Below are 26,752 nucleotides of genomic sequence, written 5' to 3'. Positions count from 1 at the left end.
TGATGGAGTTTTGATTTTCACCTTTTGGTTCTTATATATGTTGCTGCTATGAACATTTGTGATCAAGTGTTTAAGCAAACATTTTTTTTAGTTCCCTTACATATTATACCTAGGAGTAGAATTGCCGAGTGTTATTATAATCCTGTATTTAACTTTCCTGAGGACCAGCCAAACTTTCCCAAAGTGGCTGTATTATCTTTCATTCCAATCATCAGTGTGTGAAAGTTCCTGTTGTTTATCTATAACCCCATCAATTCTTTTTATTTCTTTGGTCTCACTATGTTTGACAGTGTTTCCTCATGTAGCCAAACTGGCCTAGAACACTCAGTCCCCTTTGTTAGCCCAGTACTGGGATAGAGATGGATACTACCACACTCAGGCTCACAGGAGTTAAAGATATTTTAGGTGATACATCTTTATTAGGTGTATAATTTGAAAATATCTTTTCACTTCCTCACTAGCGTTCATTAAAGCACAGATGTTTCTAATTTTCATAATTTATTTATTTGTTTCTCTCTCTATATAAACTATTGTGTTCTTTGAGTTCCAGAGGGTTCCCTCCCCGCTATATTTTCTTTGTAGAGTTTTATAGCTTTGCCTCTCACATTTAAATCTTCGGTTTATTTTAGTTAATGTTTGCATTATGCTGTATGAGGTAGGAGGCATGTAATTTTAAATCTCAATAATCATGTGGCTTTTAGTAACTTATCGAACCTGAGTCTCAATTTCGTTTGTGAAATGAGACAAACAGAACCCAAACCATAAGGTTTAGTTAAGAGAGGGAAAATGTACATATAATTTGAAGCCTGTAACTGCTCAACAGACGAATATCATATGCAAAGTGAGTTAATGCATTCTTAGATAGGAAGAAGGTTGCAGCCATTCACCTAAAGAAGCAGGTCTGGGATTGATTGTTAAGGGATCTCTGTCCCTAGGTAGACCGTTCCTTCTGGCTCACGTCTAGGGATCAGTTAAAAAAAAAAAAAACAACTCGAATTCGCGGGTCAGAACCTGCATTTGTCCCAAATTCGGAGTATTTGAAGCTTGCGGGTATGGTCGGCGGTGGCGCCTGCAGCTCTGTCCACGGCCTGTGGAGGGCGCCCAGGAGCCAGCGGCGCTCACGGCGGCTGCGCAGAGCCGTCCCCACGCCGGCATCCGCCCCTCTCAGCTGACAGCTCTGGAGACGGAAGAGGCGGTGCTCAGGTGGAGCCGGGTGTCTGCAGGCCTGGCTGCGAGCGTGTCTCCGGGCCCTGGGCGAGGGCGTAGCGCGGAACTTTAGGGCCGGGCTCGGTGGGGCGGCCGGAAGGTACGGCGGGGACGCGCTGTGAGTGCGCGAGGCAGAGCCGGGTGGCCGGGCCGGGCCTGCTCTGTGGATACCGGGGCTCCCCTGCCCGGGACCGGGCGGCCGGCTCCGTGGGCGCCAAGGGGACAGGGCGGGGCGGACGGGCCCGGCACGCCCCGGGGCCGGCTCCTCTGCGGCGTTGCCAGCACTGGGCCTGTGGCCCTGCCTGATCCTGCCCCCGGGTTGTTGGGGGAGTCACACAGACACGTCTGCACGGCGATTGGCAGGCGGCGGAGACAGAGCCGAGCTGATGCCAGGGCCGGAGCGTGCTGGGAGTGGCCGGGAAGATGAGTAGGATTTTCCCAAGCTAGGGAAACCTGGCAGAGGAGGAGCTCCACGCCTTGCTGGAGCGGCTTCCGGTTTGCAACAGTAGTGTTATTAAACTTTTATCTGTTTGGTGTTGCCAGGGTTTATTCCTGTTACCGGCTTACAGATGAAGATAGGCATCTTATGCCCAGAGATGGTCCAGAAAAGAGTTCAAGCCGTCACCTGTCTAATTTTGATTAATGAAGAAAGTAATAGGACTTGCTTCACGTGATTGTGGAGCCTAGCGTCAGTTAGTGCATCGAAAGGGCTTAGCACAATGCCTGACACCTGGTAAGAACTCACTAATTGTTACTGTTCTTACCAGTGTTACTGTGACAACGGACCCAGCCTCCTGCTTCAAGCGGAATGTGACAAAGTGGTCACTGAATCCTTTGCTCCTGGTCCTCCATTCCAAGGCATAGCATTTTAACTCCAGGTCTTTTCTCAGTGCCCAGGGCACTGCTAGATGCTGAGAACAGTAGGGAGGTGGAAATGACTTGGGCCTGCGCCTTGACGAGCTAATGCAGGCTAGTAAAAGAGGAAGTGCAAGGTCCGATTTTAAAGAAGACGGTGTCTGTTGGGAAACCGCTCTGTAGAGTTGGGACTTGAGAGGTTGCCCTCAAAGGTTGAGTGGGTGGGATGAGCAGGAAGTGAAAGCAGACAACCCGAATTAAGGACCACCTGACTCTAGCCTTCTGGTTGAGCTGGGCTCAGGTGGGGTAGGTCGGAAAGGACTGTCAGAGGTGGTGTTTGGAGTAAAGATTATCAGTCCCGACTGCAGACTGGAATCATCTGTGCTTCCTGGAGAACTAGAAGTGTGTTCCCTTTGGCAGCACACCAGCCGCGTTGGAAATGATGCAGAGATTAGCATGCCTCGGTGACAGAAGGACATGCAAATTCATGAAGGGCTCTGCTTGGTGCGTGTGAGAGCGACTGTGGGATAGGCTGTGAAACTGGGAAGGAGACTGAGGGGAAACAGGGTTTCAGGCAGGGAGGGCAGATAACAGCACATGTGACGTGGATGCTGAAAGGGGCGGGGTCTGCTAAAGGTGCGTGGGCACCAAGGGGATGAGGAAGGGTGGGAAGGAATTTCAAAAGCACATTATGTCTGACAGTGTTGTAATGAGACCTCTTTGAAGTCTGATTTCTAAAACGTTGTGTATGGGGGGGGGGGGAGCTCACAACTGTTAGTTGTTTCTGAATATGGTTTGGGTATTGGAATTTTAAGAGGCAGTTTCACCAGGAGATTCTGATGTGCAGACAAGATGAAGAATGCTAACCTAAAATGGTGAAGTCAGTAAACACATCTCTCACATCTGAAAACTCTTTGTTTACAAAGAAACAAAAGACTTAATCCCATCCTCACCATGCGCTGCTTCCTGGTCAGATTGGTGGACATGGTAAGGTGATGTGCTGGGACCTAGTACCGTACATAGCCAGTGCTCTGTAATCGTAAACACGATCTTAACTTATTCAGGAATCACTTCTGAGAATATGGTTTGAAAGTTAGTTTATGTAACATCTTTGCATACAATCTCAAGACGCTTCTTGTGCTCCAGAACCTATCTATGGCCCACACTTCTCTAAAAAGGAACTCGAGTTTAGAGGTCATTCGCCCACCAAGCTATAGCCCCCCCGTCCTGGAAGTCTGGCTCTAAATACTTGGAGAAAAATCTCACAAGTCCATGTGCATATGCATGCCCTTATTTTGTTTTGAAATGCTATCCCACCCACAGAGTTAACTGTGTCACCTGCAAGGCTAATTTATGAGCAGGTGAGAGTGAAAGCCAGCGGGATGGGAAATGAAGGAACAGAAGAAGTAGAAGAGGAAAAGAGAAGGCAAGAAACAAATTTAAGATGACGTTTGTTGGGTGTGGTGTCCGTCATCTTATATAACCACCTCAGTTGCAAGACTGAGCGCAGTCTGATAAGGGGTGTGTCATTGCGAAACACAGTTGCCCTTTGACCACGTGACTCAGTCTGTCCTCAGAGAGTTTGAACCCCTGTGGATCACGGTTGACGTGCTGGAGTGTTTGACTTAAGTGATGATAGTACAGATGGGGAATTTGAATCTGGATCGTGTCCTCACACTTCTCTCCTGGTTCTGTTTTGCAGATGGCAGAGTTTCCGTAGCCTATCTTGAGTCCGTGCCTTACCCACCTTCAGTCTCAGCTCCACTGGCTAGAAAAGTAAATGGGATTTGCACAAATTCCAAGCCGAACTGAAATCCCGGCTGCAGTGTTAATATCCTTTTCTTCTGGTTGTTACTAACAGGTACTAAGTGACCTAAAATGGAACATGTCGCTGTTTCAGGCAGGGCTTAGCTTAAGCAGAGCATGACAACTGCTGAGGAAAAGCAATAGTTTTTGAAAATGGAATTGTTTAAGATAGGGGACATTTAGAAAAAAAAATGAAAAGAAAATGAAGCCTTTTAAATGGATGTTCAGATTTTGTAGCATCATAGATTTTGTAGCATCGTCTTTTAGAATGTGCAAAACATGCTCTCTCTTTAGCTTTGAGACCAGCTCCCATTTCAGAAGGTGCGGCATGAAAAGGCGGCTGTTGCTTTCTTTCCTGGGTTAGTCCTTAGAAGCACCACAGCCACCTGAGTGAAGAAGACAGCGCAAAGTGCTAGGTGTCGGGCAGGAAAGAGAGGATCAACAAGTCCTTTGCAGTTGTCTGGAGGAGCTTTTATATACCATGAAACAGTTATGTGCATTTCCTAGCTGATTTGAGTGATTGTCTTCAATCCTCAGGAAATTCAATGTCGTCAGAAGACCTGGAAGCCCAGGAGGATGAACTACTGGCCCTGGCGAGTATCTATGATGCCGATGAGTTTAGAAAAGCAGAGTCCGTTCAAGGCGGCGAAACCAGGATCCATCTGGATCTGCCACAGAATTTCAAGATATTTGTGAGCGGTTAGTTAATATCTTACACAGATTTTTCTAAATAAAAATTATTCTTGATTTCTTACTATATTTTAGTTGTCACTTGTGTATATAGCTGTAAGGGGTAATTGATAAGTATTGGTGGCACAGATAAAATGCATGTTTGTTTTAAAAGAAGTGTGTGGGGGGAAAATGTAAAACAGTTTTTGATTCGATCCTGACTTTTTGACCACTGAATTGAGATACCCTGCATATCTCATGCAGCCTAGTATAATCAGTAGTTGGATCAGCACAGTCGTTGATAATTAGAGGTAATCAAAGAAAACAGATAATAGCGTGCAGCTGTGAAGATTCTTGGCACACCGTAGAGTGCCTGCCACATGGCTGATGCTGCGTGGCTTTTAGAATCAGTGCAACTGCCATGGACAGGTATGGAGCACGCTGTTACTCTGCCACCTCTTGTTGGAGAAAAACAAAACTGTTTTTGATAATCTGCAGAGAACTTGATGCACATTTTCTCACAATGTTTCTCCTAGAACCTGTGATCTCTTAGATGACCCTGTGACTGTGACTGTGGTGTGCCGTGTTATGCCCTCAGTCCTGAGACTATTTTGTTGGCACAAACTTCCCCAACCGAATCATGACTAGTGGGCATATGCTGGTCTTAGTAAGTCATGGCTGTTTCATAGAAATAAATGTCTTTTTCTCTAGATTGTGTCTTTTAATTGTTTACTATAGACCAACAATAGAACAAAACATTGTGTGCTGCATTGTCGTTAGTGTTAGGAATTGTACTAGTAAGTGTTTATAAGAATGAGTTGTGTGACTTCATACAGTACATGGCACCTAAGTAGATTTTTCAAGGGCTTGTAAGGTGTTGTATTGTTTGGTTTTTGAAAGCAGGACTAGGAAATTAACATTAAGGCATAGACGGTGCTCTGGGGGAGGGTTTTTATCCCCTCTGCTAAAGCATTAGGGCTGAGCACTGCTCAGTGGTTTTGGACACTCCAGTGTTGATCTTTTCTGATTTTTGTTTTTGGTTCAGGCAATTCAAATGAGTGTCTCCAGAATAGTGGCTTTGAATACACCATTTGCTTTCTGCCACCACTTGTGCTGAACTTTGAACTGCCACCAGATTATCCATCCTCCTCCCCACCTTCATTCACACTTAGTGGCAAATGGCTGTCACCAACTCAGGTAGACCCAAAACTTAATTTCTCCTATCCATTTTTAGAAACTTTCAAAATCATCTTTAATTGAAAACTAAAAATTGGTGATCTTTGATTCAGTGCATAAAGAACAAACAAATGGCTTTGGTTTTGTAAATATTCCCCCTAGTGTTCTCGAATTCTAATGCTAATGAACTGAAAATGCTTGATGTTTTTAGAAAGAATGGCAGGGCCGGGATATCGCTCAGTGGTAGAGTTCTTTCCTCACACGGAAGGCCATGGGTTCTAGCCTCAGTGCTCGAAGAAGAAAGAAAGAAATGGCAGTAAACAAACTTAATTAATCCTTGTGAATTGAAACAGCAATGATTTTTAATCAAGTGTATTGTTTCTTTTCCTAGAGACAAGGTCGTCCTCATTTTCCTTAGATGCTGACATTATTTTCTCAGTTTCTTATTCACTCCTTAAATGAAAGATTTAATTGTAATTATAACAGATAATTGAGCTAAATAGCTATAATAAGCAAATTTCCTGAATAAATGTTATAAATGCTTCTCCATAAAAATCTGTGTATTAATAATGGATAATTGTCGCTTAGTATCTCTTAGCTGTAAATGCACACAGTATAAATGTGTTTAGTTCTTGTAGATACTTTCTAAGGCTGGAGACCTAATATTGAAATCCTTCTTCTCTGTGTGCTGTTTATCCTTTTCTGATGACCTCAACTCCTGATATTAACAGGCAATAGTTGTATGGATTTATGATGGGGCACATTGTTATATTTTAGTGTGATATTGTGTATAGCATGCATTGATCAAACCAGGTAATTAGCATGTCTTCTCTGTATCATTTATGCTGGAGCCTTCAAGCACCTCTCTTCAACGTCAGTATTTGATTAAGACATAAATATGACTTGAAGTGAGTACAGTGTTCTGAGATGTGATGGATCAATAGCTACTTTTCCAGAAGCTATGAGGATTGATAAGCTGATATTAAGACAGAAGCTGTCAGTTGTTGACCTCAAGGAAATAGCTCATTAGTCTTTTCTTTTAGTCATACAGTTTTGATATGTTTATTTTTGGAGATAGAGTTTTGCTACATAGCTCAGACTGGGCTAAATCTCATGAAACTTCCTCCCTCAGCCATCTGAGAACTGGGATTATGTGTGTGTAACCACCCACTTGGTTTTATCATATACTTTTTGTTCCCCCATCTAATCTTTTGCATAAAGGTACCTTTACAAGAATTAAGATTACAGCTTAAAAGGGAAGTTAAATTTTAAGGGAAAGACATTATAACTGTACGGGGAGCAGTAGGTGTGAGGAGTGCATTACCTGTTGAGGCTGCCGTGAGTGACGTTTAGATCACTGATGGATGGCTAGTTCTTTAGGTAGATAGACCCTTATATAGTTCCATAGAGTTATTGATACTCTGCATACCTTCATGTGCTTCCGCCAAACATGCACAAAAAGGGATAGATTAATTGGATGCATGATGTACTTTCAGATTCTAGTTTCTACTTAATGCTAGCTTTGGGAGCGCTGTAGGGAAGGGTTTGTCACTTTTTGAATTTAGATAAAATTATAGTAGAATTCTTTTTCAAATAAATCTCACAGAGAATTAATGATTTAATTGGTTGTATTTCTTAGTTCAATCTTTGTGTCTATACCCTGAGTCTTGACATTAAGAATTTCACCTACTAATCATGAAATTGACACACGGGTCTGTCATTCACTGAATTGGGGTGGGTAGTAGAATCAGAAAGTGTTTCTGATTATGTAGGACTTTTCTGTAGTCCCCAGTATACATATCTCTGTTTGTTCCCTCTGTTCCCTACTTCACATTTATATGTATGCCTTTTCTGAAACAGGACTGGAGAAGGAAGGAAGGAAGAGAATGCGTCTTTATCAGACTCCATTTACACAGCATGCAGAACTTTCCTTTTAAATAGTTACCCGCTTTGGGGCTGGAGAGATGACTCAGTGGTTAAGAACACTGTTGCTCTTGCAGAGGACCCAGTTCAATTCCTAGCACCCACATGGCAACTCACAACCATATGCTCCAGCTTCAGGGAATCTGATGCCTTCTGACCTAGTGGGCACTAGGACATACATCCATGCAGGCAGAGCACTCATACACATAAAACAAAACCCCCAAAAGTAAACGTTTGTTGCATTTTACGTGTTTTAGTAGATCCTCAAAAAGTGTGTTTCATATTATAAGCTCCAAGCAAATCTGTAAAAGCTTTAGTTGTCAGTATTTAGGTAAGTGCTTCCGCAGAACTGTCAGAAGCACCACACAGAGCAAGGAACAGAAAATGGTATTTTTTCATTGGGATTTAATTTACAAAATTTGCTTGCCATCTGGAAGGCTTGTTTTTAGGTGTTTACCTGAAAAAAGAAAAAGCTTATAATTCCTGAGCTCCAGTTAGAAATATTTATATTTCTAATGGGAAATCATCTTATATTCCACTTTCTAATGAAATAGACCACTTTTAAATGGAAAGGTCAAAATAGTTTAACTTAGCTGGCTTAGTTTAGAAGTGAGAGCTTTCTTTGTGGCAGCCACGTGTGTGGAGGGCCTGTAATGAATGTCCAGGGCAGTGTCAGTCTGTTTCCCTCTATCATCCAGATTTCTTAGTAAAAAGAATGCTGTGAGCCTGTTGGCTGGGGATCTGCTGAATGCTGGAGCCCTGGATCCAATCCCCTGCCTGAAAGGAAAAAAGCTTATTGCAAATGTGGGAAAAAAGAACTCAGGTTTAATTATACAAATTACTATTTCAGCTCTCTTGGCTCTTTGATGGGACTGGAAGAGTTAATTTTCAGACTTTGAGTGTCATTTTCATTCTCACAGTTCTAGAGAATTTTGAGACAGGGTCTCCCATAGTTTAGGTTGTTTTTAGCTCATTATATAGCTGAGGATGGCCTTGAACTCTGATCCCTCTGCTCTGCCTCCCAAGTGCTGGGCTCATAGGTATGCACTAACATACTTAGTTTGCTAAAGTTTATTTCAACTCAGTAGATAATACAACTTGTATATGTTTAGGGGGTTGTATGATATTTTGATACATGTGTACGTTTATGTTTTTTAAGATTGGACAACCAATGTTTTTACTGTTTTCATAAGTGTGTTTGTCTTTGCAAGCATTTTATTATTTATTTATAGTAAAATCACTCAAAATCCCTTCTTTAGGCTTTTTCCCCCTTCTAGCTTTTTGAAGTGTACAGTGGCTTTGGTTGGTGTTTTTAGTCAGGGACTTGTGTAGTCTGGGTTGTCCTCAAGCACTGTGTAGCTGGAGCTGGCCTTAACTTTACAATTGCTGTGTTTCTACCTCTCAGGTGTTAGGATTTCAAGCCTGTGCTATCACGTTATTACCAATGACTCCCTACTATGTGCACATGGGACTTGTTGTAACTGTGACTTGGTAAACACTGGTCAGTTTCCCTCCATCCCTGCTATGTGCACATGTGACTTCTTGTTCCCATAACTGTGACATACTAAGCACTGGTCAGTTCTCCATCTCTACTATATGCGCATGGGACTTCTTGGTCCTGTAATTGTGACTTAGTATGCGCTGGTCAGTTTTCCTCCATCTCTACTATGTGCAGGTGGGACTTCTTGTTCCCGAAACTGACTTTGTAAGCATTGGTCAGTTTTACTCCATCTCTCACTTCCCAGTCCCACCTCTGTAAAATGAACTGTTTTTGTGTTTACTTTTGGTTTTGTTATTTGTATAAGTGTTTTGCCTACATGTCTGTCTGTGTATCACATGTATGCAGTGCCCATAGAGGACAGAAGAGAGCATTGGGGTACCCCAGAACTGGCATTACAGATGGTTGTGAGCTACCATGTGGGTTTTGGGAATTGAACCTGGGTCTTCTAGAAGGCAGCTATTCTCACCACTATATCACCAGCACAAACCTGGGTCCTCTGGAAGAGCAGCCAGTGCTCTAACTGCTGAGTTATCTCTCCAGCTCCCCACCCCTTTAAAAAAAAAGAGAACAATGACAGGATTTCATGTACCTCCAGCTGCCCTCAGTCTCTGCTTAAAGGTGTGTCCCACCTTGCCTAGCTGAGGTTAACTCTTTTGTTTGTTTGTTTTATTTATTTTTAATTTTTTTTTCAAGACAGGATTTCTCTGTGAAGCTTTGGCTGTCCTGAAATGCTCTATGTAGACCAGGCTGGCCTCACACTCAGAGATCCACCTGCCTCCCAAGTGCATCAAAGACATGCACCCAGCCAACTTTTTTATATTCTATATCCTAACAAAACCACTCAGTGCTTGTGTTTCTGAGCCTAGCTCTTTAACACAGTGATTCCCAAGTTCATCCATGTTGTTACAATAAGAGGAGTTTATTCTCTTTTATAGATGGATAGTATTTCATTGTTATCTACCCCGCTGTTGATGGATGTTTGTTTCCTTCCTTGGCAATAATGAATAGCTCTGCGATACACATAATCTCATTTTCTATAGATAATATTGGGCAGTGGGGTTGCTGGATAATGTAGTTCTGGTTTTGATTTTTTTTTTTTTTTTGATTTTTGAGACAGGGTTCTCTGTAGCTTTGGAGCCTATCCTAGAACTCAAACTCACAGAGATCCTCCTGCCTCTGCCTCCCAAGTGGTGCTGTGATTAAAGGCATGCACCACCACGGCTTGGCTGGTTTTGTGGTTTTGATTCTTTTGAGGAAACTGTGTCCTATTTCCCCACAGTTTTACATTCCCACCAACAGTTTGCCAAGAGTTCCCTTTTCGACATCCTTGCTAGCATTTCTTGATAGCCATTCGTACTAATGTGAGGTGTCTGGGTTTTACATCACCCTGATTGGTGACACCGCTCATTATCATGAACTTTGCCTGCCAAGTGCATGTCTTCTTTTTTGTCTGGTTGGTTTTTTGTAGTCTGTCCTGAAACTTGCTCTGTAGACCAGGCTGGGCTCAAACTCACAGAGATCCACCTGCCTTCCTGAGTGCTGGGATTAAAGGCGTGCACCACTACTACACCCTAGTTTGCATATTTATTTATTTATATTTAATATTCTGTCTGCGTGTATACCTGCAGGTCAGAAGAGGGCACCAGACCTCATTACAGATGGTTGTGAGCCACCATGTGGTTGCCGGGAATTGAACTCAGGACCTTTGGAAGAACAGGCAATGCCCTTAACCACTGAGCCATCTCTCCAGCCCTGTGTGTCTTCTTTTAAGAACTGTCTGTTAGGTCTTGCCCTTGTGTGTATCTATTGAGAGTGGTACTGGGGATTAAACCCAGGGCCTTGTGCCTGCTAAGTATGTGTTCTGCCATTGAGCAATACCCTGGGCCCTCATCTGCCTACTTAAATGTTAGATTGTTTGAACCAGCAGTAGCCTTTGATTCCATCTCTTCGGGAGGCTGAGACAGGAACCTTAAAGGTTCAAGAGCTGACCTGTAAAATGGCTCAGTGGACAGGGACACTTGCCACCAAGCCTAATGACCTGAGTTTGATCCCTGGAACCTACATGGTAGGAGAGAACTTAGTCCTCTGACTTCCACATATAGGCCATGGCATGTCCATGTTCATATCTACACACAACTACATACAAAATAAATACATATTTCTTGTTGCTTTCAAGACAAGGTTTCTCTGTGTAACCCTGGCTGTCCTGGAACTTGCATTGTAGACCAGATTCACCTCAAACTCAGAGACCTACTAGAACTTCTTTAGTGCTGGAATTATAGGCGTGTGCCACCATGCCCAGCCATGAATGTGTGTGTGTGTGTGTGTAGGCAAACGTGGGCAACTTAGGCCCTGTCTCAGAATAAAAAGTAAAAGGCAGGCTAAGAACTCCAGCTTATGTTAGAGCATCTGCCCTGAGTTCCATCCTCAGTACTGCCAAAAGGAAAAAAGAATCAGACTTTGGGATTTGTGCTTTTTGAAGTTTGTCATGTATCCTAAACATTAAGCCCTTGTCAGTTGTCTATTCCTGTGACTCTTTTCTGGTAGGTTGTCCTTGCACTCAGTTTTTCCTCTGCTCTACAGAAGCTGTTCAGTTTGATAAAACGCTTCATCAGTTTTGAGGTGATTTTGTAACCGGTGTGTAATGTGTTGGGGGTATGCATTTAGTTGGGCACTTTGAGTATGAATATCCAATTTTCCCAGCACTGTGTGTTGAAATTGCTGTCCTTTCTTGGATGTTTTTGTTTTGTCATTTCTTATGGACTAGGTAAGCAAGCACTTTACCATTGAGTTGTGTCCCCAGCTTTGAATGACACTTTTAGTTTCATTTATTTTTCTTTTTGTTTCAGCCTATTTACTATTTCATATGTGCCTCACAAATTTCTGTTGGACAGATTTGTTATAGGAAGTACAGTTAATCCAAAAGAGGAACAGAAAGGGTATGGGAGAAGAGAACACAGGTAATCATCAAATTTTACTACCCAGAAACAAGGGCTATGAGACTCTTACAGGGCCTGGATGACTTCTATATACCATCCTTTTTCTAATTACAATTCTAGATCGCCTGCAAGGAAAGGTAGGGCTCCCAAAGAGAAACAGTTCATGGCTGTCCTGCAACTAGCTCTGTAGACCAGCCTGGTCTCAAACTCACAGAGATCCGCCAGCCTACCTGCTGGGATTAAAGGAGTGCACTATCACCGCCAAAGAGAACCAGTTCCTATTAGAACTACATTCCTTTCTAATACAGAGTGAAGTTAAAGTGCTGTTTTCGTAGCTTAAGTAGCAATTTGGTTCTGTATCTTACAGCATTTTACGTTTCTGTTGTTTTCGTACTAATCTATTTAGATTCTGACTTTATGTTTAACTCTGGCCTCTATCACTGAACAGTTTAAGAAATGATTTGGTGAGAATGTTGCTGCTGTTTTGGGAGTGAGAAAAAGTAGTGTCAGGAGGCTATACTAACATAACTTTCAAAGAGCCTTAGGAAGATCGTCATCTTTCCCAACTCAGCATCCTTGTGTGCTTTCTCCTAGCTCTCTGCTCTCTGCAAGCACCTAGACAACCTGTGGGAAGAACACCGAGGCAGTGTGGTGCTCTTTGCCTGGATGCAGTTTCTTAAGGAGGAGACCCTCACCTACCTGAATATTGTCTCTCCTTTTGAGCTCAAAATGGGGTCTCAGAAAAAAGTTCCGAGAAGGACGACAGCTCAGGCCTCTTCCAGCACAGAGATAGGCTTTGGAGGAGCTACGGGGTCTGATGTAGACCAAGAAGAAATGGTGGATGAGAGAGCTGTGCAGGATGTAGAATCATTGTCGAGTCTGATCCAGGAAATCTTGGACTTCAATCAAGCTCAGCAGATGAAGAGCTTCAATAGTAAATTGTTCTTGTGCAATATCTGTTTCTGCGAGAAGCTGGGGAGTGAGTGCATGCACTTCTTGGAGTGTAGACACGTGTACTGCAAAGCCTGTCTGAAGGACTACTTTGAAATCCAGATCAAAGATGGCCAGGTTAAATGCCTCAATTGTCCAGAACCAAAGTGCTCTTCAGTGGCTACTCCTGGTCAGGTATTGTCACTCTGTTGATGCCGCATGGCTTCCTAGTTCTTTTGTTTCCTTTTAAGATAGGATCTTCCTTTATAGCTCAGACTGGACTCAAACTCATGATCCTCCTTTCTTGACTTCTCAAATACTGGGATGGTAGGTGTATGCCACTACACTCACCACAGGAATTCTAATTAATTCATAATTAGTGTATTTATCTTGCAGTGTTGAGAATCAATTCCCAGTTCTCACACATGCTCGGCAAGCCCTCTCCCACTAAGCCAAACCCCCACCCTCAGAAACTTTCTTGATAGTACTCATGGGATAGACCAAGTCCTTGGGTGCAGTCTACAAGTCCTCATTATATCTATTAAGAATGCTAGCCGGGTGGTCGCACATCTTTAATCCCAGAACTCAGGAGGCAGAGAATGGTGGATCTCTGTGAGTTCTAGGCCAGCATGGTCTTCAGAGTGAGTTCCAGGACAGGCTCCAAAGCTACAGAGATACTCCGTCTTGAACCCTCCTCCCCCCCCCGCCTTAAAAAAGAAGGCTACAAAGTGGGTACAGCGCCCACCTGTAACCCCAGTACTTCTAGTAGGAAGATCAGGTAGTCAGTATCTTCCTTGACTGTATAGCAAGTTCAAAGCTTATTTGGGCTGTGTGAGATCCATCTCAAAAATCAAAACCAGGGTCAGTGAGATGGCCCATTAGGTAAAGAAACCTGCCAGAAACCTGATGACCTGAGTTTGACCTTTAGGACACACATGGTTGAAGGAGAGAACCAATTTCCTCAGGTTGTCTTTTAACCTGCACAATTGTTTGTGGGCATATGCACATATACACACATACAGATTTCTGTTCTGTCTTTTAATTTTATTTCATTTGTATTGGTGCTTTGCCTGCATGTTCTATATGAGGGTATCAGATCCCCTAGAATTGAAGTTACAGACCACTGTGATCTGCTGTGTGGGTGCTGGAATTTGAATCCAAGTCCTCTGGAAGAGAAACCATTACTCATAACCACTTAACCATCTCTCCAACCCTGTCTTGCAAAACAAGACAGGGTTTCTCTGTAACCTTGGCTGTCTTGGAACTCACTCTGTAGACCAGGTTGGCCTTGAACTCAGAGATCTACTTGCCTCCTGAGTTCTGGGACTGAAAGCACGTACCACTGATGATGGGGAAGCTCAACCAATCACATCTGGCTAGGGTGTGGCCGCCTGTAGCCCAGGTAGAAGAACCAGGGTAGGTAGGCACACGCACTCTCTACGCGGTACTCACCGGACCATTTTGGATTTGGACTTTACACTCTTGTAACGTGAGTTCCCTTTTTCAATTATTAAATTATATCTGTTGTTCTTGAGCTGGTCTGGTTATTTATCGTACCAACCGAATACGTCAACACACCATGCCCAGCTGCCATGTGGACCCATGCAACCACCGCTTCAGTTGGGATATAGACTGTTAGAGCAAGACATAGGAGGCTGAGGCAGGGGGATTGCTGAAAATTCAGTCAGTGGACGACATAGGAAAGCCTGTCCCAATCATGCCCCACCCCTTGCTCAAAAAATGAAAAGGGTATAAACTATTACCAAACCTGCTTTGATTCTGAAATCAGAATAGAGGTTTGAATTGTGCACCTATCTATTTTATATCAGCGACCTAAGATTCTTCTCAGGAGCAGAACTAGTTGAGAAATGATTAACTATGGTGCTCTGTATTTCCTCTCAGGTCAAAGAGCTGGTAGAAGCAGACTTGTTTGCCCGTTATGACCGCCTCCTCCTCCAGTCTACCTTGGATCTAATGGCAGATGTGGTGTACTGCCCCCGTCCTTGCTGCCAGCTCCCTGTGATGCAGGAGCCTGGCGGTACCATGGCTATCTGCTCCAGCTGCAATTTTGCCTTCTGTACCTTGTGCAGACTGACTTATCACGGGGTCTCTCCGTGTAAGGTAACTGCAGGTATGTTGTAACTGTGAGCCCAACCCCCATCCAGTAGCCTTCCCTCACACTCAAGGCGTGTGACTTTGATTCATACATTTAGAGTTCTCACACCTGTAGTGTTCGTATTTTTCTCCAAGTCAGAGGGTTACTAGAAGTAGAGTTGCATGCCAGTTATGACCAACTTTTGCTCCAGTGTCCCCTGAGCCCAACATGGCTCAACTGAGTGGCATGCTGACTCAACTTGCTGAATGCTGGGTGAAACTCATTTAGCAGTTACTTTTGTCAGTTACCGTCTTGGCTCTAGGGATGATGTAGGAATGACCAAGAGACAGAACCCTTTCACGGACCCGCAGTCCAGTGGGGACAACAGCACAGAGAGCAGCTGGTGGTGAGTGCTAAGGAGGAGAGAGAAAGTAAGAGCAGGTTAGGAAGTGCTCTGAGGGAAGAGGAAGCAAGCAGAACCAGGGAAGGCTGTGGAGTAACAGGTCCCGGATGGCAGATGGCGGCATCCAGACTGCCACTCTTGACTCTTCGGCACCTGCGTCTGCTCAGTCCGCAGATGCTCTCCCTGAGCCATGTGTTGGAGTGAATGTAGGCGGGGTGGGGTCTGGGGAGTCAGGCCTTTTTGTCAATTTGTTTGGTCGTTGGTGTCCTGTTTTCTCAAATTAATGAAGATGATGAGAATACTGCAAAGGTGGGGCTGGAGAGATGGCTCAGCGGTTAAGAGCACTGCCTGTTCTTCCAAAGGTCCTGAGTTCAATTCCCAGCAATCACATGGTGGCTCACAATCATCTGTAATGAGGTCTGGTCTTCTGGCCTTCAGGCATACACACAGACAGAATACTGTATACATAATAATAAATAAATATTTAAAAAAAGAATACTCCAAAGGTGTTTGAAAATGAACAAAACTGGTGAAAATGCCGTGCAAAGTTATTGTTACATTGTCATTTGAGTCTGTGACAAGGTAGATACAGAAATTGAAAGTCAGAGTGAAAACCTTATAGCAATTTCAGAATGACTCAAATCTAATACAAATTTTAAATCTGTAGTTGTTGTTAATCTTTCTAGAAATTCCTTCTATTGTATTTTGCAAAAGTTCTCATTCCTGACAGAGGACTGGACTTTCATCCTGGGTACTGTGAGAAACTGGGCATGAACGCGGAGTGGTGACTGCTGATGCTGCTATAGTCACTGACTGGTAATGCCAGGAGACCGCCTTCATGTGCAGGGAATGTCTTAGGGGAGAGGCTTGTGGCCTGAAGTATAAGGGTGCTTGAGACTGCAGGGAATTCTGAAGTACAGTGTTAGTCTTTACTTCTAATCCTGTTGATGAGAGAAGGATTTGTTTCACAAATTTAGAGAAGTTCAACAAAAAAAAAAACCAAACAAACAAAAAAAAAGCCGGGCGATGGTGGCGCACGCCTTTAATCCCAGCACTCGGGAGGCAGAGGCAGGCGGATCTCTGTGAGTTCGAGACCAGCCTGGTCTACAGAGCTAGTTCCAGGACAGGCTCCAAAGTCACAGAGAAACCCTGTCTCGAAAAAAAAAAAAAAAAAAAACCAAACAAACAAATTTAGAGAAGTTCAAGTAGACTTGGGGGTTCAGCAGAATTAGGAATCTGGCTATGTATATATATGCGTGCTGGTACGCACACCCATGAAATAGTTATTTTGAGAATATTGAGCAATAACTTTTTGTCTTTAAGATATTTAAAAACAAAAACGCTTTGAATTGTTGATGAGAAAGATGTCTCTTACATCAGAATATAGTAGTGGTGCTATATTCTGGATGCACAATACGCTTAAGAACTTACAGATTGAAAAGAGAAAGTCTATGTAGTCTGCCTCACGTGTCTGTTGCTTAAAAGGATGAGACCTCTAAGTAACTTGAGGAAAGCAGACTGATAAAGTAACAAGAGCAGGGCTAGGGAGGTGGCTCAGGGGTAGAGTGCTTGCTTTGCAAACATGAGAACCTGAGGTTGAATCCCCGGCACTCTTGTAAAACTCTGGGTATGACCACACATGCCTGAAACCGCATCTTTGCGTGGCAAGGACAGGTGGATCCTGGGAGCTCGCTGACCAGCTCGTCCAGCCTAAATGGCAAGCTTCTGGTCAGTGTCTTAGTAAGAGAGTTGTAGAAGAACATAGCAGATGTCCTCCTTTGGCCTTCACATCCGTGTGCGCGCATGCACACACACACACACACATCTGGGCTTTTATGTGCACACTACACACATATCCCCCCAAAGAAAAATTAAATAGCTAGAACATTTATGAGAGGTCTTCAGTTATATTGAAAAATGAAGGGAATACAGTTGTGAACCAAAGTTTTTGTCTGCAGCTGGAACCTTTGCAGATGGATGCCTAGTCCAGTTAAGTAGTAAAGCAGCAGTGTAAGCCAGCTGAAGAATATTGGGGGAAGGCCGGGCGGTGGTGGCGCACGCCTTTAATCCCAGCACTCGGGAGGCAGAGGCAGGCGGATGGATCTCTGGGAGTTCGAGGCCAGCCTGGTCTACAAGAGCTAGTTCCGGGATGGGCACCAAAGCTACAGAGAAACCCTGTCTCGAAAAACCAAAAAAAAAAAAAAAAAAAAAAAAAAGAATATTGGGAGAAAAGATGAAAAGAACTCTTTTTTTTTTTTAAAGATTTATTTATGTATTATATATACAGTGTTCTGTGTGCGTGTATGCTTGCAGACCAAAAGAGGGCACCAGATCCTATTACAGATGCTTGTGAGCCACTCTGTGGTTGCTGGGAATTGAACTCAGGACCTCTGAAAGAGCAGTCAGTGCTCTTATCCTCTGAGCTATTTTTCCAGCTCCAAAAAGAACTCTTTGTAAATTTATTTTTATTTGTATATGTGGGTATATACATGTACATGCAGTGCCTATGGAGGCCAGAAGAGGGCATTTGATTCCCCCTGAGCTGGTATTACATTTGAGCCTAATGATGTTGGTGCTGGAAACAACCCAGGACCTCTGGAAGAGCAGCAGATGTTCTTACCTGCTGAGCCTCCTCTCCAGCCTCAAGGAAGAACTGCTCTAAAATCACATTGTTATTTATCTTTGGCGATGGGAGGCACACACCTTGGTGAGAACGTGGCAGTCAGAAGACAGCGTATGGAAGTTGGTTCTTCCACCATGTGGACCCGGCTGTTGAACTTGGGTCATCAGGCTTGGCAGCTTCTCTACCCACGGTGCCATCTCAGTTACCCCAGGATGAGCTTTCAGCACCTGAAACAAAGTGAATTTTAGTCACTATTTTTGTATGTCAAATTGTTAAGTTACAGGTTTTATGATGATTAATACTTATATAGTGTAGAGTCAGTGTCTACAAGTTATAGAATTTGGTATGGTGTGGTATTGGGTATTAACCTCAGGGTCTTGGCAAACACTCTTCCACTGAACTGCACGGGCTCTTTGTTCTTTTTGATGAGACAGTTTTCGTTGAATGTTGCCAGCTACATAAACATGCCAGTATTGAGAAATCAAAGTCAAAGGGAAACCCTGCCTCCTTAGCAAGTCTGACTTTCCTAGTGGGTGGATCCTACCTGCTTCTGTCATTTGCATACATAACCTTTACCTGCTCATCATGTAAATGTACTGTTTGTGGGTCCTGTGAGTATTTAGATTGAATAGTGGCCCCTCCAGTTAAAGGTCTCTTTGTGTCTATTGTTTTTTTTTGCAGCATGTTGAAAGCTTTATCTGATACACACATCTGAACTACAGAAGATTGTTCACATTTTCACACACAATATATTTATGGTTTTTATTGATGATAACGGGTTTCATTATGAAATTTTTTGTTGTTATTGTTGTTTTGTTTTGTTTTTCGAGACAGCGTTTCTCTGTAGCTTTGGAGCCTGTCCTGGAACTAACTCTTGTGGACCAGGCTGGCCTCGAACTCACAACGATCCACCTGCCTCTGCCTTTCGAGTGCTGGAATTAAAGGTGTGTGCCACCACCACCACCCGGCTTCATTTTGAAATTTTTATGCATGCATATGTTTTGGTCATAGTGTCCATTGTCCCTTTTTGTCCCCATCCCCCAATCTCCTAAATTTTTTATATTTAAATATTTTGGGTGGTTTTTTGGTGCGTTTTTTTGTTTTTGTTTTGTTTGTTTCAAGAATGAGTCTCGGGACTGGAGAGATGGCTCAGTGGTTAAGAGCATTGCCTGCTCTTCCAAAGGTCATGAGTTCAATTCCCAGCAACCACATGGTGGCTCACAACCATCTGTAACGAGGTCTGCTGCCCTCTTCTGATCTGCAAACACACACAGACAGAATATGGTATACATAATAAATAATAAATAAATAAATAATTTATAGCCTATTAAAAAAAAAAAGAATGAATCTCACTGTATAGTTGCGGCTGACCTGGAACTCTCCATGCAGACCAGGCTGACCTTTCAAGTTCACTCAGTGAGCTTTGCCTGCCTCTGCCTCCTAAGTGCGGAGCTAAAGCTGTGCACCACTGTGTCCATTATGCTGTCTCGAGTGTTTGTCAACACTGCAGAGTAACAGTTAATTTTCTGTTGTACTTTCTAGAGAAATTAATAGACTTACGAAATGAATACCTACAAGCAGATGAAGCTACTAAAAGGTTCTTGGAGCAGAGGTATGGCAAGAGGGTGATTCAGAAGGCCCTGGAAGAGATGGAAAGTAAGGACTGGCTGGAAAAGAACTCCAAGAGCTGCCCCTGCTGCGGGACGCCCATCCAGGTGACTGCTGTAGGACAGACTTAGCGCATGCGTTACCCTCAGAAGCCCACTGGTTAATTGTAGTAATAGTCATGGAGAAAACACAGCCTTCTTACGTAGACGATAAAATTTCACTAGTAAATATTCTTACAGACTTTAAGTACACATAGGCTTCTCTATTCGAAGTGCTTTTATAGAAAAAGACAATTTATCTCACATTGTGTCCTCCTCAAAATTGAGAAGATGTTGCTCTGTTCCATTTTGTTTTGCTAACTTAAGCTAGGTAAGTTACAAAGCTTATTCCAGATTATGTTCTGGGTCTGTCTTGAGGCGCAGTGAGAAGTAGTGTGTCTGCACTGGTAGTGCCCTCATAGAAAGCCACCAGTATTCAGTGACGCTCCAGGCTCATCACTTATCTCACCTCATTTTCTCCCAAGGGCCCTGCTTCTAAATACAATATTCAGGGTAAGTTCCCACTTTTTTTTCTTTTTTCTTTCTTTCCTTCCTTCCTTCCTTCCTTTCTTTTTTTTTTTTTTCTGAGACAGGGTTTCTTTGTGTAGCCTTGGCTGTCTTAGAACTAGCTATAAAGCAGACTGGCTTTGAACTGACAGAACTCTGCCTGCCTCTGCCTCCTGAATGCTGGGATTAAAAGTGTGCACCACCACCATCTGGCTAGATCTCATCTTTTTAATAGCCCACAGTGGGGATTAAATTCCCAACATGAGTTTTGAAAGAGACAATAGCAGGTTAGACCATGACCACACTAGAGCTATAGTCAACTCTTAGTCTGTGTGATTTTACAGATGGTTTTTATTCTATGTGTATGGCTCTTTGCCAGCATGTTTGTCTCTATACCATGTGCATGCCTGGTGCCTGCAGGCTAGGAGGCGGTTTTGGATCCGCTGCAACTGGAGTGGCAGATGGTTGTGAACCACCATGTGGATGATGAGATTTAAACCTGAATCCTCTGAAACAGCAGCTACTGCTCTTAACCAAGGAACCATCTTTCCAGTCCCAGTCTGCTTTTAAAAAACCTTATCTGGAGCTGGGGGTGAACCTCAGTTGGTCAAGTGCTGGTCTGGAATGAACAAACTCCTGGCTTCAGTCCCCAGTACAGCAAACTAGACATGGAAGTGCATACCAGTAGTCCTTGCATTTTAGGAGGTAGGCAGGAAAATCAGAAGTTCCAGGCCAACATAGATACATGACACAGTCTCAGAAAAAAAATCATAACTGACTTTTCAGAACTATTTATCCTTCAAAATAGCAAACATATTTAACAAAAATGTGCTCAGGAATTGAGGCATTTTCCCTATTAATCTGAGCCAAGTAGACAAATCTGTTCTTATAAAAATCTTCACAGGTTTTAAAATCAAAACGTAGCTTTCCGTTTGATTTTTTCTGGTAGTACACATCATAACTGAAGCTCTTGGTTCCTTAGTTTCCTCATTAAGGAAAGTGTCGTCCTATTCGACCTCTTCTGCCGTGCCTGAGTCCTTAATAGAAATAGATATGAGGTCACTTATTAACTTTGATTAGTGTAGAAATTTAAAATTTAATCCCAGTCTGGTTTGCTCAGTCTGTAATCCCAGCCATTTGGGAAATTGAAACAGGAGGATTGCCAGGGCCAGGGTGAACAACTTAAACCCTGTCTGAAAACTAGAAAGTAGAAAAGGGTAGAGGTACAGCTTAATGGAGCGTGGCTGCCTAGCATGGAAAGGAATTTAGGTTCTATGTCTAGTGCTGAGAATAAAGAACATTTTAATATTTATCTAGTTTCAAGTTCTTCTTATCTCTGTCTGTTTGTGAGAAGAGATTGTGTTAAGTACCTAGTTGTAGGACTACCTGTTCGATATTTCTGTATTTTACTTTCAGTGCAAACTTGTGAGCGTAAGTGGTTGTCAGTGTGTTTGTTGCCTGTGTATCAGCTCTCTCTGAGAAAGGACAAAAGACTGGGGAGTGTGGTGTGTTGCTTTTGGCTCATACATCCTTTTCTGCTTTCACCACCTTGCTTCGTGTCTCCTCCCACCAGAAGCTGGATGGCTGTAACAAGATGACCTGTACCGGCTGTATGCAGTACTTCTGCTGGATCTGCATGGGCTCTCTCTCCAGAGCCAACCCTTACAAACACTTCAATGACCCCGAGTCTCCGTGCTTTAACAGGTTTGTACACACAGAGTTCCCTGGATTGGTTAAAAAGCTAAATGGTGGATGCGTGTGTGTGTGTGTGTGTGTTTTGTGTGTTTTGTGTATATGAACAGGCCCAAGAGGGCGTCAAATCTTTCAAAGTTGGAGCTAAAATACAGATATTTGCAGGATGCCTGGTTCATTGCGTGAGTTCTGGGATCTAAACCTTGGTCCTCGTGGTTGTACAGCAGGCATTCCCAATGCCTTTCTAGCCCGTCTGCAGTATGCTTTGATACAATTATGCAGGCTAGTTTATTTTATAAAGTAGCTCTACTTGGAGAACTCTTCCTACACGTGATTTTTAAATCTTGAAAATGGGTTTATAGTCAGAGTATACACCTCTTGAAAAAAATTTATTTATTTTTTTACATTTTTTGTTTGTTTGTTTGTTTATGTGTTTTTCAATATAGGATTTCCCTGTGTAGACCTGGCTGTTCTGGGACTCACTCTGTAGACTCAGTAGTAACGGTTTTGACAAGGATATTTCATGTGATGACTGTATATGGTACCCCAGTGGGAGAGCCATGGTCAGGCTGTTCCTGTTAGTGTGCTGTCATTTAATGCATGCAAAGCTGTGTTTTCCCATTGTTAGGAGAAAAGAGTCTCAGGTGATTCTTTGACACAGTGCCACCACGCCCCGCTGGCCAGTGTTATGTAGAGGTGTTAGCAAAAGAATAGAGTGTTTTTGAAAAAAGGAGAGAGATTATGTTCAGTTTTATCCAACTACATAAATATGTACCTTGTTTATGTTTCCAGACTGTTCCATGCCGTGGATGTTAATGGAGACGTTTGGGAAGATGAAATTGAAGACTAGTTCATTCCTCTGCTAAACACATAGAAATGGAATGGTTTGCCCTAATCTTCTGTCAAGTACACAGAGAAACCTTGCAAGATATTTAGGGTGCCATGTATTCACTCTTCCTGTGTAGAAGGAAGAACAGGGTTATATTTTTCTTTGGTACTACTGATTAAGGCACATAATTTTTTCCATGTAACATAATTCTGATAAAAGTGTATGCCAAAGGTTCAGAAATGAGAACTATAAGAGATTAAATATTATAATATGCCCAAACTGTGGATAGTTATAAAGTAAATATTTATTTTCTCCCCCAAGCTTTAGGTTAGGGAGAGGGTCAAGAGTTAAACTTTCAGATTATGTCCAAGAAGCCTGATGTTGTTGGAGCCGTCTCAGTAGTGACCCATTGACACTGGACTGAGACTCCGGTCCATTGCTGTGTTCTGTTCACTCTTCCCTCACTTCCCTTCGGGGGAGCCTTCTACTCTGTAACTGACCAGTGTCCCAGTGTCATTTTGATCTACTACTTTTCAGAATAGAAATTTCCAATAAATTTTAGAATACTTTTAGTACCACAAGCCCTGTGGGTCACTTGATATTTATGAATGGTGTATTGAATCCACTGATTTAGAGCCAAAAGCAGAATGAAGGATTCTGATTCAGAGCTCCCCCTCCCGTTCACCTGGGGAGAAATTCAGAGTCAGAACTATCTCTGCCCCAATTTGTTCTCCACTTTCTCCCTTTGCTCTCCTGCCTTCTGTTGACAAGGACAGTTTTAGTGCTGATTTCAGCAGTGTGTGTTTTTATTTCCTCTTCTGGAATAGGAAAGAGCCCAGTTTATTACTCAGATGAATGTACTCTGAACCTGTGTACAGATAACGCCATGGTTCTGGCCCCAGCCTCTGAACACTCGGGTCTTCTCTAATCACCTATAGAAATTGGGCTTCCTGTGCTTCCCCTTTAGACACCAATATTTGGGGAGATAATTATAGCTTGATATTTCTGGGTTTTATTGGCTTTTTGGAAAACTGTCTTCCTCATGATTCAGTAAGTGACTTGGTAGCCACCAGTGGATGTACTGAAAAGGTCAGTAATTGACCTGCATCTTGTGAATGTGTGTTTTCTACTTTGACCCTGAAAATTAAGAAATTGCTCAACTGTCAGAACAGACTGATTCTGGATTGTCAGTGAGGATGCTTAATCTTAAAATAAAAATAATTTAAAATTCATTCTACAATTGAAATAGAGATGTCCTGTTGCTTCCGTCTCCAAAGCAGTAATCGAATTTAAAACTAGCTCATGTTTGTGTTGGGGTGTGTGTGTGTGTGTGTGTGTGTGTGTGTGTGTGTGTGTGTTTGGTGGTGGTTTGATTTTGTTCTGGAGATTGATCCAGGACCTCAAGCATGCTGAGCCTGAGCCCTACCACTAAGTGGTATCCCTCTACACACACATACATAAACATCTTAAATTGAGAAGGAAGAGTCCCGAAACAACACCTCCTTTTTTCTTGGGTCAGTGCCTTTTTACTCATTTTGTTTGAACATGTTACTTTCATGGGCTTCCATCCAGCACATTTTACATAATAACTGGAGTTAAAAAATAAGTTGAAGGTAAGAAATGAGAAGAAATGACTGTTGAGTAAGTCGCAGAGAGAAATGTTAATAGGTCTGGTGTGTTTCAGTGTAGCCATTGCCATGCCTGCTTCATGATAAATGTTGATAAATGTTAGCAATTGTTCACTTAACTTCAGCTATCGTGCATTTTGTTGGTGATATCTTAGAAGTGAGAATGAGGCCTTTACAGTGCTGTCGTGGCAGAAACAGGAGAGCCCTCACTGCTGTGTGGCTTTTCAGGAGCCAACAGTGGTTTTAATCTTAGACTTGTTTACTACCTGACTTTAGCTTTGTTCTCTCCTTAGGTACAAAATTCTTGCCTCAGTTTTAACACAGACAATTGAGTTTTTAAGTATTATTTTTTGAGGCACCTAATTCTGAGATGGTATAGTTTTAGTAGAATTCTATTTTTTTTTTTTTTTGATTTTTCAAGACAGGGTTTCTCTGTGGCTTTTGGTTCTTGTCCTGGAACTAGCTCTGTAGACCAGGCTGGCCTCGAACTCACAGAGATCCGCCTGCCTCTGCCTCCCGAGTGCTGGGATTAAAGGTGTGCGCCACCACCGCCGGCTAGAATTCTATTTTTTAAATTTATTTTTATGTGTATGGGTGTTTTGTCTCTATATACCGCATGTGTTCCTGGTACCAGAGGAGGTCAGAAGAGAGTTTCAGACCCCCTGGAACTGTAGTCACAGATTGTTGCAAGCCTTTCTGGTTTTGAACTGCCTTTGTCAACTGAGATGTATTTAATCTATCTTTTATATTTTTCTTTTTCTTTCTAATTATTTTTGTTATTGATTATTTGGAATCTCACATAGTATACCCCTATTCTGCTTGCCGCCCAGTCTGGCTCCCTCACCTGTAACCTCCCCTTTTCTCCCCCAAAAACAAAAAGCAAGTCCATTTTGTGTTGTCCATCTGTCCGCCTCAGTGTGGTCAGATCCCTAGTAGCCAGCCCCCCAAGGGAGGCGGAGTCTTTCTCTGCTGGCATCTGTATCCCTGCCAGCAGCCAGCAGCCAGCAGCTGAGGAGAGCCGTGCGGTATCTGGAGCAGGGTGAGACTAGCTCTCCCAGGTCCCCTCCGCAACCGGCACCATAGTGCCCGTGCCATAGGCTGGTGAGGGTTGGGACCAGCTCTCCAGTGCCTTTGGACATTAACATGACATCAAGTGACAGCCCTGAGCACGGGCGTTCACAGGAGCTTCAGTGGTGATACAGGCTGAAGGTAACACATCCAGGCCATACCAGATCTACTGGCCCACCATGGCCTTCAGTGGCTGCACAGACCATGAGGCTCGGCGTGGCCTCAGGTGGTTACACAAGCCACTCACAGCAGCCTGACACCCTGAGGCAGCAAAACCTGAGGACATCACCACGGGGCAGAGTCGTAGACAGTACCAACACGTGTGTCTCAGGTTTCATTGAAGTCCGGGGCAGCAGCATAGACCACTGACACCAACATAGCCCATGCTGGTGGCCCCTAGAAGAGGTTCAATCCAAACATGAACCTTTCCTCATCTTGGGCCTCCACTGTTGCCCAGAGCCAGGGCGATCCCATGGCTGGGCAGAAGGTTGGGGTGGAGAGAGGTGATGCAAGGCTGTCTGCAGAAGCTCCAGGCTGTTAAACACCATCTGGCTGACCCTACCAGGCAATGACAACGTGTAGACCTCAGCCCTCTCTCTCCCGTCACCGCCGTCATACCTCCAGTTCCACGCCTCTCTAGCATACACACTGCTCCATTTTTCTGTGTTGCCTACCTCTCCATCATGTACTTGTTCGCTGTAGTGACTATGGGCACAAGCATTGATTGGTGACTTCTGGGCAAGCGGGCCTCGGGGGGCCCAGTCAGCGCGTGGGTCTTGTTTAAGCTGTTTTTAAGAAAAAACTTAATTTTAGATTCATAGATGAGCTGCAAAGAAAGCATGATACACATGTTTATAAGCTCAGCACTGAGGGAGGCAAGACTGGGAGATCAGAGGTCAAGGCCAGTTTGGGCAACTCGAGGCCCTGTCTCAAAAACAGTGGGAATTCACCCCAAAACACAGAGCAAAGGTATTCAAGTCCCTTTATACCCTATGTTGTTTTCCCTGCTCAGTTCTCAGAAGAAAGGAAAAGCATTTAAACACTGGACAGAGAATACCCGGGTGGGTGGGGACTGTCAACCCATGTGGGTCCTGAATTGGTGTGGAAGGGCCAGCCGGCCAGTCAGCTGAACCAGTGGCTCATCTTTTCCTGTGTTGAAAGACTGGAAGCGGAAAAGCCTCCATCTGCCTAACTAGAGCTACAGATCATGGTCAGCAGGGTTGGCTTTTTTCTTTTCTTCTCCCTTCTCCTCCTCC

General features: G+C 43.4%; 1 protein-coding gene across 7 annotated transcripts; it reads left to right on the top strand.

The window, feature by feature from the left end:
• The first annotated feature begins 1,157 nt into the window (after positions 1-1,157).
• Positions 1,158-24,032, top strand: Rnf14 (ring finger protein 14). Of its 7 annotated transcripts, none has more exons than XM_075968802.1 (10): positions 1,167-1,306; positions 3,764-3,922; positions 4,405-4,566; positions 5,582-5,733; positions 12,031-12,096; positions 12,670-13,200; positions 14,908-15,136; positions 19,669-19,841; positions 21,853-21,983; positions 22,764-24,032. In XM_075968802.1, the coding sequence occupies exons 6-10, from the start codon at positions 12,742-12,744 to the stop codon at positions 22,819-22,821; spliced, it is 1,050 nt and encodes a 349-aa protein (XP_075824917.1). In that variant the 5' UTR covers positions 1,167-1,306; positions 3,764-3,922; positions 4,405-4,566; positions 5,582-5,733; positions 12,031-12,096; positions 12,670-12,741; the 3' UTR covers positions 22,822-24,032. The 7 variants fall into 7 exon arrangements, with proteins under 7 accessions (XP_075824913.1, XP_075824917.1, XP_075824916.1 ...); XM_075968801.1 differs by having other exon boundaries at positions 11,986-12,096; XM_075968798.1 differs by lacking the exon at positions 12,031-12,096 and having other exon boundaries at positions 1,158-1,306.
• The last annotated feature ends 2,720 nt before the right edge of the window (positions 24,033-26,752 follow it).

The sequence above is a fragment of the Microtus pennsylvanicus genome, chromosome 4 (assembly GCF_037038515.1).
Source record: "Microtus pennsylvanicus isolate mMicPen1 chromosome 4, mMicPen1.hap1, whole genome shotgun sequence".
NCBI classification, from domain to species: domain Eukaryota; kingdom Metazoa; phylum Chordata; class Mammalia; order Rodentia; family Cricetidae; genus Microtus; species Microtus pennsylvanicus.
The sequence above is the reverse complement of the archived record's forward strand: the minus strand, read 5'-3'. Positions and strand labels throughout refer to the sequence as shown.